The sequence below is a fragment of the Xenopus laevis genome, chromosome 4S (genome assembly GCF_017654675.1).
Source record: "Xenopus laevis strain J_2021 chromosome 4S, Xenopus_laevis_v10.1, whole genome shotgun sequence".
NCBI classification, from domain to species: Eukaryota; Metazoa; Chordata; class Amphibia; order Anura; family Pipidae; genus Xenopus; species Xenopus laevis.
The window spans coordinates 117555065-117569002 of record NC_054378.1 but is presented as its reverse complement, the minus strand read 5'-3'; the positions used below and the strand labels follow the sequence as shown (position 1 = coordinate 117569002).

The 13938-nt window shown below is 42.5% G+C and overlaps 1 protein-coding gene across 1 annotated transcript; it reads left to right on the top strand.

Moving 5' to 3' along the window:
• Positions 1-1516: 1516 nt before the first annotated feature.
• Positions 1517-12100, top strand: rpusd3.S (RNA pseudouridine synthase D3 S homeolog). The gene is made up of 9 exons (XM_018261436.2): positions 1517-1771; positions 2612-2775; positions 4433-4477; positions 4567-4666; positions 5921-6028; positions 6240-6324; positions 8092-8218; positions 9728-9867; positions 11854-12100. Exons 1-9 carry the CDS (start codon positions 1539-1541, stop codon positions 12082-12084), a joined length of 1233 nt encoding a protein of 410 aa, XP_018116925.1. The 5' UTR covers positions 1517-1538; the 3' UTR covers positions 12085-12100.
• The last annotated feature ends 1838 nt before the right edge of the window (positions 12101-13938 follow it).

Here is a 13938-nt window from a genome sequence, read left to right as displayed (position 1 = left end):
GCCCAGTCTCTCCCATGGATTTCCATTGGAAATCCGGTGAAAGAGCTGAGGGGTAGGGGGCCGGGCTGGTTTGCAGAAGTGATGTCACACGGACCACGTAGGGGGCGTATTTAAGTCTGATGCCTAGGGCAGCATCGGACCTAAATACAGTGATGAACCCCACTTCTCGAAACTGAAGAACAGAGAAAAACAGACTGCAGACAAAATGATGTGTTTGTGGTGGTGCTAAATAGAACTTTTTCAAAATTGTTGATCCACTGCACATCCAAAAGGTCACTGGATTCTTCATCAGATAGGTGTACATCAATTCCCAGTTTAACCGATGTTGCCAGTGAGGGGATCGGGATCGATCAGGTAGGGTACAGGTAGTCCTTTGCTCACCATCAACTGAGTTCCCTGCTCTAAAGGCAAACAGGCCTTGTGGGAAGCTACTCCCTACTACAATCCTCGTTGGAGCGACAACTGCTCTTTCTGCTATACCTCTCTGTCTCACTCTCCTAGAGAGTCTATAACAAGATCTTACTATATTAGCTGGTCCTCGTTCACGGGGTTACCTGGTCCCCGACTTAGCACCAAAGGTGTCAGGTCCCTCTGGGGTAAATGCTAACTGGGGCCTATGGTGATCCCAGGCTCAGTGGGGATTCACCTAGCAGCAGCACCAGGAGCCAAAGAGGAAGAGGACACTCCCTGCACAACACTATATAGCTGTGTGGCAGGGGAGTGTCATTACACTCTTTGTCCAATAGGTGAGGGTGTTACACTTTACCAGTTAGAAGGCCTTGGCCCAATAACAAGGGAAAAGAGAACTATATACAAAAGGTAGGGGATTAACTCTATAGGGATAGGATATCCTATAGGTCCCTACAGAAACAATGTTTCTAAAACTTCATTGGCTTTTGGAGAGAATCCAGACTACGTGGCAGATGCACTTAGACACTTTTGTAACAATTTAAGATAAGCAAAGAAACAATTGCAACAATTTAAGATAAGCAAAGAAACAATTGTAACAATTTAAGGTAAGCCCCATGACGGCCTTGGTCAGCCCGCAATGTCACTGGCCTGCCCCTCTGTCATCATGGCCCCACCCCCTGCCTGGATCATGGGCCACGGAAAGGTGGCAACCCTAGCAGCTCTTCTGAATACCGGGCTGTAAAATCCAGACAGGTGGCAACCCTAGACCCCCATTTGAAAGCTGGAAAGAGTCAGAAGAAAAAGGCAAAGATTTAAAAAAAACTAAAAGAAAAAAAAAAAAGAACAATTAAAAAGTTGCTTAGAATTGGCCATTCTTTAACATCCTAAATATATTGGGCGAATATTTTTAATGCGCTTTAGTAAACGGGCGCCTAAATGTTTTAAAGATGAAATCGGCATAAGAAAGGGCCCTATGAGTTGAAACCCCCCAGTACCGCAATGATGAGGACCTATTGTGCAGGGACCATACATTTGGGAACATAATTACAAAACATAAGACTCTATAACCGCACCAGACCAAGACAAATGCGGTGTAAAACTACATTTCCCAGACTGCCTTAGCGTTTATGCGACACTGCGCATGTGCCAGGAAACATGGCGGCGCCCTGACTTCCAATGTGATTCCTAGTCCCCGTTTCCTTGTGTTTTGTGATGGTGATGCTCCCGGACTGAGACACTTGGTTGAACGTTATCGGAACCCTGCGGAGATGGCGCTGCTTTGCTGTAGGTCGGGTCAGTTTTATAGCCGGGCCTCCTCCTGTCACTTCTCTAATGTCAGCAGCAGCAGCACAGTCCCCTGGTAAGTCGCTTATAATGACCCCCAGGCCTGGATACGTGTTTGGGCTTCGTTTTACTTTGGGATTCTAAACTCATTAGAACAAAACCAACCACACGAAGTTCAGCCTCTTGTGATCATAACCTGATGTGTGGCACAAAAAGCAGCAGCAGCAGAACTGGGGAAATACATTGTTATAAGTAGGGTTTACTTTGCCTTTGTTTTTTCCTGGCATAGTTCACATTTCAAATTGGGCCTTATATATCTGTATAGGTGTGAGTTGGAGCTGCCATACTAATCTGGGTCACCTGGCATGTCTAGGGTAGTTAAAAAAAGAAGGGGGGGGGGTTGGGAAAGGCACAGGGAGTTTTTAGACAAAAAATTGCCTTTACGTTAAGCTTTTCCTTCCACGACCCTGTCCAGACGTTAATAGTGCAATTACAACATTCTTAAAGGAGAAGGAAACCCCCCTGAGCGCAAAAATCCCTCCCCCCTCCCCTGTGTTGCCTCCCCTCCCTCCTCCCCCCTGGCCTACCTTTTCCCCCCGGGCAAATGCCCCTAACTTGTTATTCACCCCTCTGCGCAGGTCCTGTCCACGGAATTCACAGACGCCATCTTCTCCCAAGCCGTCACCTTCCTGCTTTGACCAGCGTTTTTGGCGCATGCGCAGTAGGAGCATTTTTCCGGTACGGATCTACTGCGCATGCGCCGAATGTCACGAAGTTTTCCGATTTCACTTCGTGAGATTCAGCGCATGCGCAGTAAATATAAATATATAGGAAGGGCGGTATTCTTTTCCAGAAAAGGTGGCAACCCTACTTGTCTGGTTATTTATACCCGCGGTCATTCCGTTTCTATTCTAAGGTATCGCGCGCAGCTTGATATGAAAGATAAGGAGAGAAAACGACGCTCTGAGCCGCAGTCCAGCAGAGTCAGCATCTTGCGGGATCCTGGTGTTACTGTTGTGGAGAAAATGACAAGAGAGGGAATCTGCCAACAACTACTGGAAAATGTGGTGTATTGTAAAGGTATTGGAATCTGGTAAAAATATACTTGAAAATCTTTGTTTCTGCCAATTCAGCTACTTGCTGTTCTCACATTGTATTATATAGAAACAATCATTTCCCATGCTCAGAAAATGCAGACACCGTCCAACATCCTTTCTTAAAGGAGAACTACCCCCCCATTAACAAAAGTCCCCCTTAACTGCCTGCCATTGCCCCTCCGTAATGTCATCAGTCGAAAAGAAGCCCCTTTTGTTACTGGGGTGGGGGGAAGTTAGTTCTCCTTTAAAGCTATCTAATGTATCAGCCTGTACCATTGATTCAGGGGGAGAATTCCACATCTTCACAGCTCTCACTGTAACAAACCCCTTCTGAATATTCAGATAGAACCTACTTTCTTCTAATATAAAGGGATCCTTCGTGTCTGCTGGAAGGACCTCCTGGTAAATAAAGCATTCAAGAGATTATTATATGCAGTGGCGTAACTAAAGAGGAAGCAGACCCTGCAGTCACGAGGAACAGGGGGGCCCAGACTATGGGGTCTGCTTCCACTATAGCTAATAGAAAACCCTCGTCTCCCCTGCTACTCTCTTACCTGTAGTGGGAAGCAAGTTGGGTGGGATGTGGGCTGGGGGGAGGTGGGACGCAAAGTGGGTGGGAGGTTGGGGATCGGAGTGCGTCAGGCCCCTCTGATGCAGGGGGGCTCAGCACACTCTAGTTACGCCACTCCCCTTATATATTTATACATAAAGGAATAATGTCCCGTTTGAGTGATGGAGACCAAAACTGTACGGCATATTCTAGATGGGGCCTTACGAGTGCTCTATACAGTGGAAGAATAACCCACTTCTCCTGCAATTTTGCCCCCTTTTAGGGTATAAGTGGCTGCATATTTGACCATCCCAGCTGCATGACCTTGCATGCCCCAACTCTCAGATACTAATGCCTCAGTACATGAATGTTTTATTCCGCCTATGATTTTTGACTGTGGGACCCCAATATCCCAACACTCTTATACTTTAATGTAGTGATCCCCAACCAGTAACTCGTGAGCAACATGTTGCTCTCCAACCCCATGGATGTTGCTCTCAGTGACCTCAAAGCAGGTGATTATTTTTCAAGTCCAGGTTTGGAGACAAATTTTGGTTGCATAAAAAACCAGGTGCACTGCCAAACAGAGTCTCAATGTAGGTTGACAATCCACATAAGGACTAACAAATCCAATGTCAGCACTTATTTGGCACCCCAAGAACATTTTTCATGCTAGCGTTGCTCCCTAACTCCTTTTACTTCTGAATGTTACTCACGGGTTTAAAAGCTTGGGGATTCCTGCTCTGACACATAGATACACTATACTGTAATCCTCTCATACAGCAGTAGTTATACAGGTATGGGACCTGTCATCCAGAATGCTCAGGACCAGGATCCATTGGACCCTAGCAACTAGATCGTAGCTGAAATGGCTGCTGATTGGTTGCTGCAGATTATGACCTGTAGAAAACTTTGCACCTTTTATTACATTACCCCAAATCTCAGTGAAGCTACATGAGGAATTAATTGCAGCCATTTTTACCACTGTAGGTAAATAAATGTTGTATAATAAACCGACTGACTAAATTATATGTTGCAAGGATCAGCTCTGCCTCTATTATAATGGCATTTGCAACTTTTTGTCTTTCAGATCCATTTGTGGCTATAAATAAACCCCAGGGTTTGTCCATTACAGGTAAAAGCTCCTATTCTGTTGTTGAGCTTTATTTTGGAGCGCCGGTTGGGTACAATGCACACTGTTTTTGCCTATATCTGTCATTTCAGGGAAGGAGCAGGAGGAGTTGTCTGTGTTGGCTCTACTAGCAGAGCTGCAGCTGCACTTGGGACTCGGCAGTGACCTACATATAGTGAAAGCAGCACCAAAGTAAGGATATGGTGGGTGGTAGGAATGTACCCTAATATGGCAGTTTGAGTGGGTGGCAGAGCATTTGGTTTACATATTCTGCTGATTACTCTTCTCTGTGTAAGTGAATCAATATAGCACTGGAAATGATCTTCCTGTGCTTACTGCAGTTCTACAGCTTCGCTCTCCTTCTAGTGAAATGAATGCTTCACTGACATAGAATCAGCAGTAACATAACCACCCTCATTATAGATACAGAAGTAGGGTTGGACTGGGCAGGCGGGACACCTGAAAAAAAAAAAACCCTGACAGCCCAGACCCTCTTCCAATGGCTGCCTGAGACACCTACACTACTTCCTGATCTCCTTGGGGGTGGTTGTGGGTGTGGGCCCTAGAGGGGGGGCCCCCTGTCTGACACTGTGCAGAAATGAGAAGCACAGTGTGCCATTGGTTAGCCTTGCTTGCTGTCATGCAGGGCTTGGGGTCCTGAGTTTGATTCTAATTTTGATACATGCATCATCTGCATGGAGTTTATATATTGGTCCAGTGTGTATATTTGTTTCCTCCAAGTGCTTTTGTTTTCTCCCACATAAAATCCAATAAAACATACCGGTAGTTTGGTTGCTTACCCTAGTGTGTGTGCATTGTAGATATTTTACATTTTAAGTTCCACTGGGGCAGCTACCGATGTGGTTGTGACTATCTTAAAGGAATTGTTCAATATAAAAATAAAAACTGTGTAAATAGGCTGAGCAAAATAAAAAATGTTTCTAATATAGTTAGTTAGCTAAAAATGTAATGTATAAAGGCTGGAATGACTGGATGTCTAACATAATAGCCAGAACACTACTTCCTGCTTTTCAGCTCTCTTGGTTTCCATTGATTTGTTACCAGGCAGTAACCAATCAGTGACTTGATGGGGGCCACATGGGTCATAACTGTTTGCTTTGAATCTGAGTTGCGTGCTAAGGAACAATTGCAAACTCACTGAACCGTTATGTCCCATGTGGCCCCCCTTAAAGTCACTGACTAACTCAGAGTTAGAGAGCTGAAAAGCAGGAAGCAGTGTTCTGGCTATTATGTTACACATCCAGTCACTCCAGCCTTTTTTTATACATTACATTTTTGGCTAACTAACTTTATTAGGATTTTTTTTTATTTTGCACGGCCTATCTATTTACACAGTTTTTATTTTTACGCTGAACTGTCCCTTTAAAGACCGTTCTCCGATTATAATGAGAACCGTAACCCTCTCTTCCAATATTTTCTGTACAGGGAGAGTTCAGGTCTGGTCCTTCTCTCTACATGTTACATGACCACAAAGAAACTTGAGGATTATTATGCGCTTTGTCGTAAAGATCAGAAGCCGACAGCGACTTACTGGTGAGTTTATGGCCGGGAAAAACTGTAGGGAGCACTTACCCTTTGTGCTGGATAGTCCGTGCCTACTGATTGTGCTGGTAAAACACACACACACACAGTCTATTATTCACAGTTGTTGCACAGTTCAGTTTAAATCTGTAAATGTATTTGCAACAGGAAGCAGTGTTTGTTGTCATGTTTGCTTATCTGTAACATGCACGGTCTCTATTAGTGCAGTGATGGCAGGGGTTCCTAATCCAGCAGAGGGAGAAATGAAAGCCGCACTGAAACTGGAACAAATTGGAGACTGCCGAATGGTAAGATTAATTAAAATAAGTTTAAGAACAACTTACATAGCAGGATCATTAACTGTATGGATGTGCTCATGTCATCTAACTATTTGCTAGCAAAGGTATGGCAGATTAATGGCACTAAAGATCTGAAACCCCTCCCCCCGCTTTCCCAGCATTCACTTGCATGTGTGTGGCACCTTTTTCTGTCTCTTAACTTGATTCACAGAGTATGTGTGGTGCCCAGTATGCCACTGTCATGAGCACCAGGAATAAGGTCAGCTCTTTATGCTTAGCTAACAGTTTTGTTTTTAAAGATAGAATGGATCTTTAAAAATAATTCTCCCATATATAACCCTAATTTGGTTACTGTCTCTTTAAATAGCAATAAACCCTTGGCAATCCAGGGACCTGGGTCCCTTTTGCGTACGAAAAGAACTGGGATTTACAGCGCAGTGCCTCCACCGAGGGAACATTGAGGAGCACACCTCAGGGGGTTCTACTAGGAAAAATAAAGCACACAGTTTGCAAATGAAACAAATATAAACTTTATATAAAACCGCAGAGAAAAAACTTGGGCAATCTAATACACAATACACTCCTGCACTTGGGACATGTGGGACCTACCTAACTCACTATTAGGTACCTGACTGTTTCTCAAACACAGTCCTTTTTATTATCAAAGTCCCAATCCTCTGGAAGGGGATAATAACCACACAGTTCAGTTCTAATGGAATGTCCCTTCCCAAGAGCTCTTATACCCCCAGGTGGCTCTGCCTTTCCCAAAAGTACCTCTCCCTTTAGAACTTAGCAGCCGCTCCCACGTAGCAGGTAAATGCACAACACCTGTCCTCAAATTGGGGCCCCACACATGTATCCTCCCTTGGGTGGCTAAATCACTGGGGTGCTCTCAGAGGCAGTCACACTGGAGATTACAGGCAGCTCTGCAGCAGGATCAATCTCTCCAGTGGCACCTTTCACCTCCTGAATCTTTGGCAGCTTTGGGAACAGAATGGGCTCTCTCTGTACTTCTAGAGAAGCAGCAGTTACTCTTGGACAGTTTCACAAAAACTAGTTCTGGCTGGATGATGCAGCATAGAACCCCTGTTAAACTCTGTTGGAGACTCTGTACATATGGCTCCAAAGTCAGACACTCTCTCCCAAGGATGCACTGGGACGCCCAGCCAATCAGATGGCTCTCCAGCGTGTAAGTGGGCTGAATGATGTCACAGACAGAAAAACAGGGGAAGGATTTGTCTGATCCCCTACATTTATATAAATTTCCCAAACTGCAATCTGTTGGAAATTAAATTGTTTTTGTTGTGTGTACAGATGCTTACAAAAATACCAATTTAATTTGCAACAGATTGCAAATTGCGGGTCCTTTTGGGAAATTTCTACATGTTGATATGACCCTGCACCTGTAAATATCGTCACAATCCATAATTAAGAGTGCAGTTGCTGAAATAATATATATATAGATATATATATATATTCAGTATGTATAATATACCGCCAGCATATTCCACAGAGCTTTACAGCTTTAGATTTGACATTGTTCACACGAGACCCTGCTCCATTGAAGCTTACACTCTACAGTCCTGAATGCAAACACACCTTGTTTCAATATAAGACAATATTTTTCGGCTGTGGGAAGAAACTCGTATAAACACGGGTAGATTATGCATGTTTCACTTTGCTGTACTATTTACTGGTGGATGTTGACTGGGAGAGAGAGAGAGTGAATTTACTATATGGCCTTTAAGTAATGACTGATATTCTGTTTGGTGACAGGTTGTACCAGTCACAGATCCAACTAAAGGGAGCCTGGAAAGAAGAGAAGTGAAGAGAACACTGACCAGATATAAAGTTCTAGACTCTGCGGATGGCTGTGCTCTAGTACAGATGCAGCCCATGTCTGGTATGTTGATGCTAAGAGACATTATGAGAGTGGGTTTCATTAGGAGCCAGTACAGGCTGGTATCAAACTCACTGCAATCTCTTCAGCAGTTCAAAAAGACTGAGGTAGTATTGGGTCTTTGGAAAAAATAAAAGGGCGGAAGTGCAGCGTGGGGCCCTTATTAGTTTATTAGTTGGCTTTTACATAGTAACATAGTAAGTAAGGTTGAGAAAAGACTTGCGTCGATCAAGTTCAACCTTTTAGTTTTTTTTTTTTAATCTGCCTAACTGCCAGTTGATCCAGAGGAAGGCAAAAAAACCCATCTGAAGCCTCTCCAATTTGCCTCAGAGGGGGAAAAATTCCTTTCTGACTCCAAAATGGCAATCGGACGAGTCCCTGGATCAACTTGTACTATGTGCTATCTCCCATAACCCTGTATTCTTTAGATTGGGTGAGGCCTCAGAGAGCCACATAATTTCTTATTGGTGGATAGAACCTTAAAGGACCAGTAACATCAAAATTTTTTTTTTAAAAATTCGTTCGAATACAATGAAAAAAAACACCAGGACAAGTTAAACTTTTAAATTGCAAATCCTTTATTAAGGAATAACTTACTGAAACTCGACTTCCTGTCCCCTACAAAAAAGGCGACACGGCGACCATCTATACTGCGATGCTCGATTTCTCCTCCCTGGCTATTGTAGTGACAGCGTGTGAAGGAGGCTGAAGCTGTAGGAGCGTTGGCTGGCGGAGCAGGGTTTGTTCTTCTCCCCAGTCCATGTCTCCTGCACTCAGCCCACGTGGTTCAACATAGAGTTCGGACAGCAGCAGCATGTCGAGCGGCAGCCCCCACAGTATCCTGTCCAACAGGTCCGTCAATCTGGAGATTGCAGAGTCGCACCACAGCCACGGCTTCAGCGTGAATATGCCTCTTCCTGCAGTGTAGTTTTCCTGTGAAACACATGCGCTCCTGCCCACCAGTGACCCGTCTAGTCTTACACAGGAGCCGGATACTCGGGAAGATGCACCAAAGTACTTGAACAACTATACATTGGTGATATAGTAACACTCGCCCCCCCGTCAACCACCGATACCGTATCACCCCCGTTTCCGCCCCAGAAGGGCCCGTGCCCTACAGGAAAATACTATTAATGAGGCGCCATGGTCACCAGGTACCTGTAAGGAGCACTTACATAGTGCTGACAGAAGCGCCGAGTGGCGGGGGAGCTCTAAATAACGGCTGTGTATCGGTGGTTGACGGGGGCGAGTGTTATTATTTCACCGGTGTATAGTTGTTCAAGTACTGGGTGTTATCTGCACTTTTGTGCATCTTGCAATTTAAAAGTTTAACTTGTCCTGGTGTTTTTTTTTTCATTGTATTCTAACGAATTTTTTAAAAAGATTTTTTGATGTTACTGGTCCTTTAACCTGCAGGTAAGGAATTGACTCTGCTCACATAAATAGAAACTCATACTGACCACCAAGCTTGCCTCCTAGACCTGTCTTAATTCTCCTTTCTTCTCTCTGCAGTTTTCCAAGCCCAGCTCTTGGTGCACAGCACACTAATGTTCTGCCGAATTCTCGGGGACCACACATACTCTGCCCGGGTGGGGACGGTCCTGGGAGAGAATATTTATGTTCCGGTGGATATTGCACTTCCCCGTACACAGGTAAAGCCATGTTATTATAAAACACTCTATCTTTGTAACTGCAATGTCTTTCCCTGGTACAGTGATAGAATGTCCCTTCAGTGGTCTTCCTAGCTGTAGCTTTCCCCATTTAAGGGCAGAGACACACTCAGATTCGGGGAGATTAGTCGCCCAGCGACAAATCTCCTCTTCTTTGGGGAGACTAATCTGCCGACTAGAATGTAAATCGCTGGCGGGATGGCAATCGGTGCGCTTTGTTTTCCGAAGTTGCCTCATGAGGAAACTTCTGCCGAATTCGGAAAACAAAGCAATCAGAATACCATCCCGCCGGTGATTTAGATTCTAGCCGGCGGGAGGCAGTTCGGGGAGATTAGTTGCCCCGAAGAAGAGGTGATTTATCGCCACGCGACTAAATCTCGCCGAATCTGAGTGTGTGTCTCTGCCCTAAGGGATTGTTCACTTTTCAACACTTGTTTTCAGTTCAATTGGTTATAGATAATGTGCCAGAAATAAAGACCCTTTTCAATTGCTTTTTATTTGTAACTGTTCTAAACTGATACATTAGTTGATACAATTGTTATCTTTGTCCTTACTGAGCAGAATCCCTGAATTTCATTAAAGGCTCAATAGTTGCTAATATTCCCTGCAGATGCTAACCAACTAATGGTGTGGATTGTAACAGTTCAGCATCTACACCTGGATCACTGATCTGCCAAAGTTAAACACATTAAACTTTAAAAGATAATTAAACCTTGAAAATGTGTTAATGTCAAATTGATGAGAGTGGTATGCTTAAAACTTTTGCAATGTACATTCATTATTTATTTTTGATTCCAAGATATTAAGGGATACATGTCCTTTTAATATGAATGGATTTTGTTACAACATCGCCACCTGCTGGTCATTTTCCCACCAGTCTGACCATCAAGTAGTCAAGGAAGTTGTCAGTAGAAAGAAAGAGGCTGATCTGATGTTCTTCTGCTTAGGAATAAAATTAGAAACCTTTCTTGCATCTCTCCTAAGCAGAAGAACATCAGAGCAGCCTCTTTCTCTCTCCTGACAACTTCCTTGACTACTTGGTGGTCAGATTGGTTGGAAATTGACCAGCAGGTGGCGCTGTTGTAATTAATTAATAACAGTACACGTATCCCTTAAAGTGATACTGACACTTACATTTTTTTTTTCAAAATCGACATCAAAACTTACATATCGGTCAAGTTGATCATTTTTTGCTGATCTGCTTTTATAAGTAATTATTACTTGAAGTTCCTAAACCTGACTGTTTTCCCAACTTCTCAGCCTGTCAGTTAGAGTTTCTAATGCTAATGGATTCCTGCTGCACAAATATGGCAGCCCCCTCATACAGGAACATGGGGTAATGTAAAAGCATCAGGCAAATACTTTTATGGCCACATTATAAATAGCATTCAAAGATAATGTTATTATAGATATAAAAAAAAGGTTATTTTCTGTTGTCAGTATCTCTTTAATGTCTTGGAATTAAAATAAATAAATGTATATTTGCAAAAGTTTGCAAAAATAGACCCCTCATCAATTTAACATTCACTTATTTTAAAGGTTTACTTATCCTTTAAATTTCAGTTTTAAAAAATGGTAATGGATTAATCTGAAAACTAACTGAAATAAAGTGTTTGGAAGGTGTACAGCGATTTAGATTGCCCACTAATAAGCCAGCATCAGGTGATTATACAGATTAGGAAAGGATTTTAATACCCCCCCCAGATATAATGTGCTAAAATATTTAAATAAATTAAGCACTAATAGGGGAATATCCAGTTTCATGCGTGAAGTCATTTTTATTTTCAAATGCATTGATAAAATAATTGGTAATTGATTTAAAGAGCATGAAATAGTCATTGCTTTAAAGAAGAAATGAGCAACTGAACAGTTATAGTTTGACATTTAAATGACCCACAATTGGTTCAACATCAATCTGCAGAGCAGGTAATTGTTTACTGGGTCTGATGGTTATTTTATCTTTGGCAGGTGCTAGAAGAGAAGATTTTGCGCCGGATGCACTTCACACAACAGCAGATGCATCGCATGCCCCTCCACCTACACCTTCAGCAACTCCGGATTCCCGGTCAGTCTCCTGCAGAGGGAGACACCATTCTTACTGCACCCCTACCCCCTTTTTTCCAACGGACTCTCCACCTTTTGGGACTTTCTATGAATAAGCAGCTTTGCAGTGGCAGAGACACTTCTACAACCAAATAAAGAAGTTTTATGCAAAGATTGTTGTACAGCAGTATGGTATCCCCAGACTGGCTCCATGAATGAACACAGTAAAGAATTCCATTGTCCTTCTCTTGCTTTTATACTAAAAAATAGGCTATCCCTCATTGTGGCTTATAGAAGAAGTGTCTTGTTTCTCCCCCCCCCCCCTTAAATAGTTGTTCTTCTCTGGCTTTAAGTGGTTCACCTTAGTCTTTCCTTGTACTTCTCTGGTACAGACACTGCTGGCTTTGGGTGCTGGAATTTATTTATGGAAAGACCATGGGCCAAGCAGTCAGACTTGCCTTTTTCTCTCGGGCCACACTGGTTATTGGTTAGATTTTTTTAACTTTGCTTCTATCAAACTGATCATTCGCTTGTCTTAACCTGCACAGGTTTCTTTCCCATTTGTGCAAATGAGTGCATCTTCCGTCAGGCTTACCTAGCTCCTTGATGCTGGATATTTCCTCTTATACATTTCCTCCCTTCTGGTCCTTGACTTACCTGAGCTGAATGCTCCCATTTCTTCTTGCTGCTAAGAGTGCAGCTGCAGTGCTTGGGAACAGTGCATAGACCCAACAGGCTGGGACACAAATAGAAAATAGTGAAATATCCACTTCCAATTCCATAAGCTGACAGCAACACTTTTTCCATATTTTCGGTTTTTGGCAGCTAAGAGCTGACTCATACAGAAATAAAGAAATGCTCATTGGCTTCTTGCTGGTGTGCATTGCATGAGTAATTCAGGACATCAAGTGATAAGGACACCATTATATCATATACTTCTGAAACCAAACACCAGAGCCACATTACAGGCACTATACTATACTAAACATGTTCCTATTCTAGGCTCCTCATGCCAGTTAGAATGGCCATAGGTCATAAGCAAGCTGTATTTTAAACAGATGTAACACACACCATAGCTTTACTTGTCTGCTGCATACCGCATTTAATCATAGGCTAGAGAACAGAGTCAGAGTAGAGGGGCCCTTACAAAATAAACAGGGCATCTTATTAGGATCTGTGATTCCTGTAAATACAAAACAATTTAATATTAATGAATGTTATAAAGTTTAACGGGACAATATGATCCGTCAGGTCGGGCTCAAATATATATATCTATCTATCTATCTATCTCTCTCTCTCTCTCTCTCTCTCTCTCCCCCCCTCCCTTGGATCACAACTAACTATATATATATATATATATATATATATATATTTATATATATATATATATATCTCCTTGGAACACGAATATATATATATATATATATATATATATATATATATATATATATATATATATATATATATATATATATATATATATATATATATATATATATATATATATATATATATAGTCAAATACAAGAGTCCTCTGCACTCAACCCATTATCAATATATTTAAGACAGAGACATTTTGTGCATACTGCTACTGAAAAATGCCTTACCCTTTAAACAAAACAGGGATTGTTTGTCCATATATTGCAATATATTTAAGCTGGCCAACTACGTCAAAGTCATCCCATATCTGGCCAGTCCTATGCTCAATTTTCATCCGATTCATTAAGAATTCAATTGCTTAATTATACATTTTACAAAGGGACTAGGTTTTACCTGCAACTTACTTGCTGCTTTCAAAGTAAAACTCCCAAACTTTGCTGCCCTTTTATTAGACACCAGTGGGATCACCTGACTATAGCTGGGAAGGGTGGGGGCTACAACATGGAGTTGGTCACTGCTCCTGTATAACTATAACAAACAAGGGAAAGTTGTGCTCACCACTAATTTTTAAAACCATTAGGCTGGGGTGCAATGAGGCTGTGACCACAAAATACATATAGTCAAATACAA

What these genes read in the sequence shown, in the direction of transcription:
- rpusd3.S (XM_018261436.2), top strand. Translation starts at nt 1,539, where the DNA reads ATGCGACACTGCGCATGTGCCAGGAAACATGGCGGCGCCCTGACTTCC. An exon ending in AAATGTGGTGTATTGTAAAG is followed by an intron (nt 2,776 to 4,432) that starts GTATTGGAATCT and finishes TTTGTCTTTCAG; the next exon opens with ATCCATTTGTGGCTATAAAT. An exon ending in AAGCCGACAGCGACTTACTG is followed by an intron (nt 6,029 to 6,239) that starts GTGAGTTTATGG and finishes GGTCTCTATTAG; the next exon opens with TGCAGTGATGGCAGGGGTTC.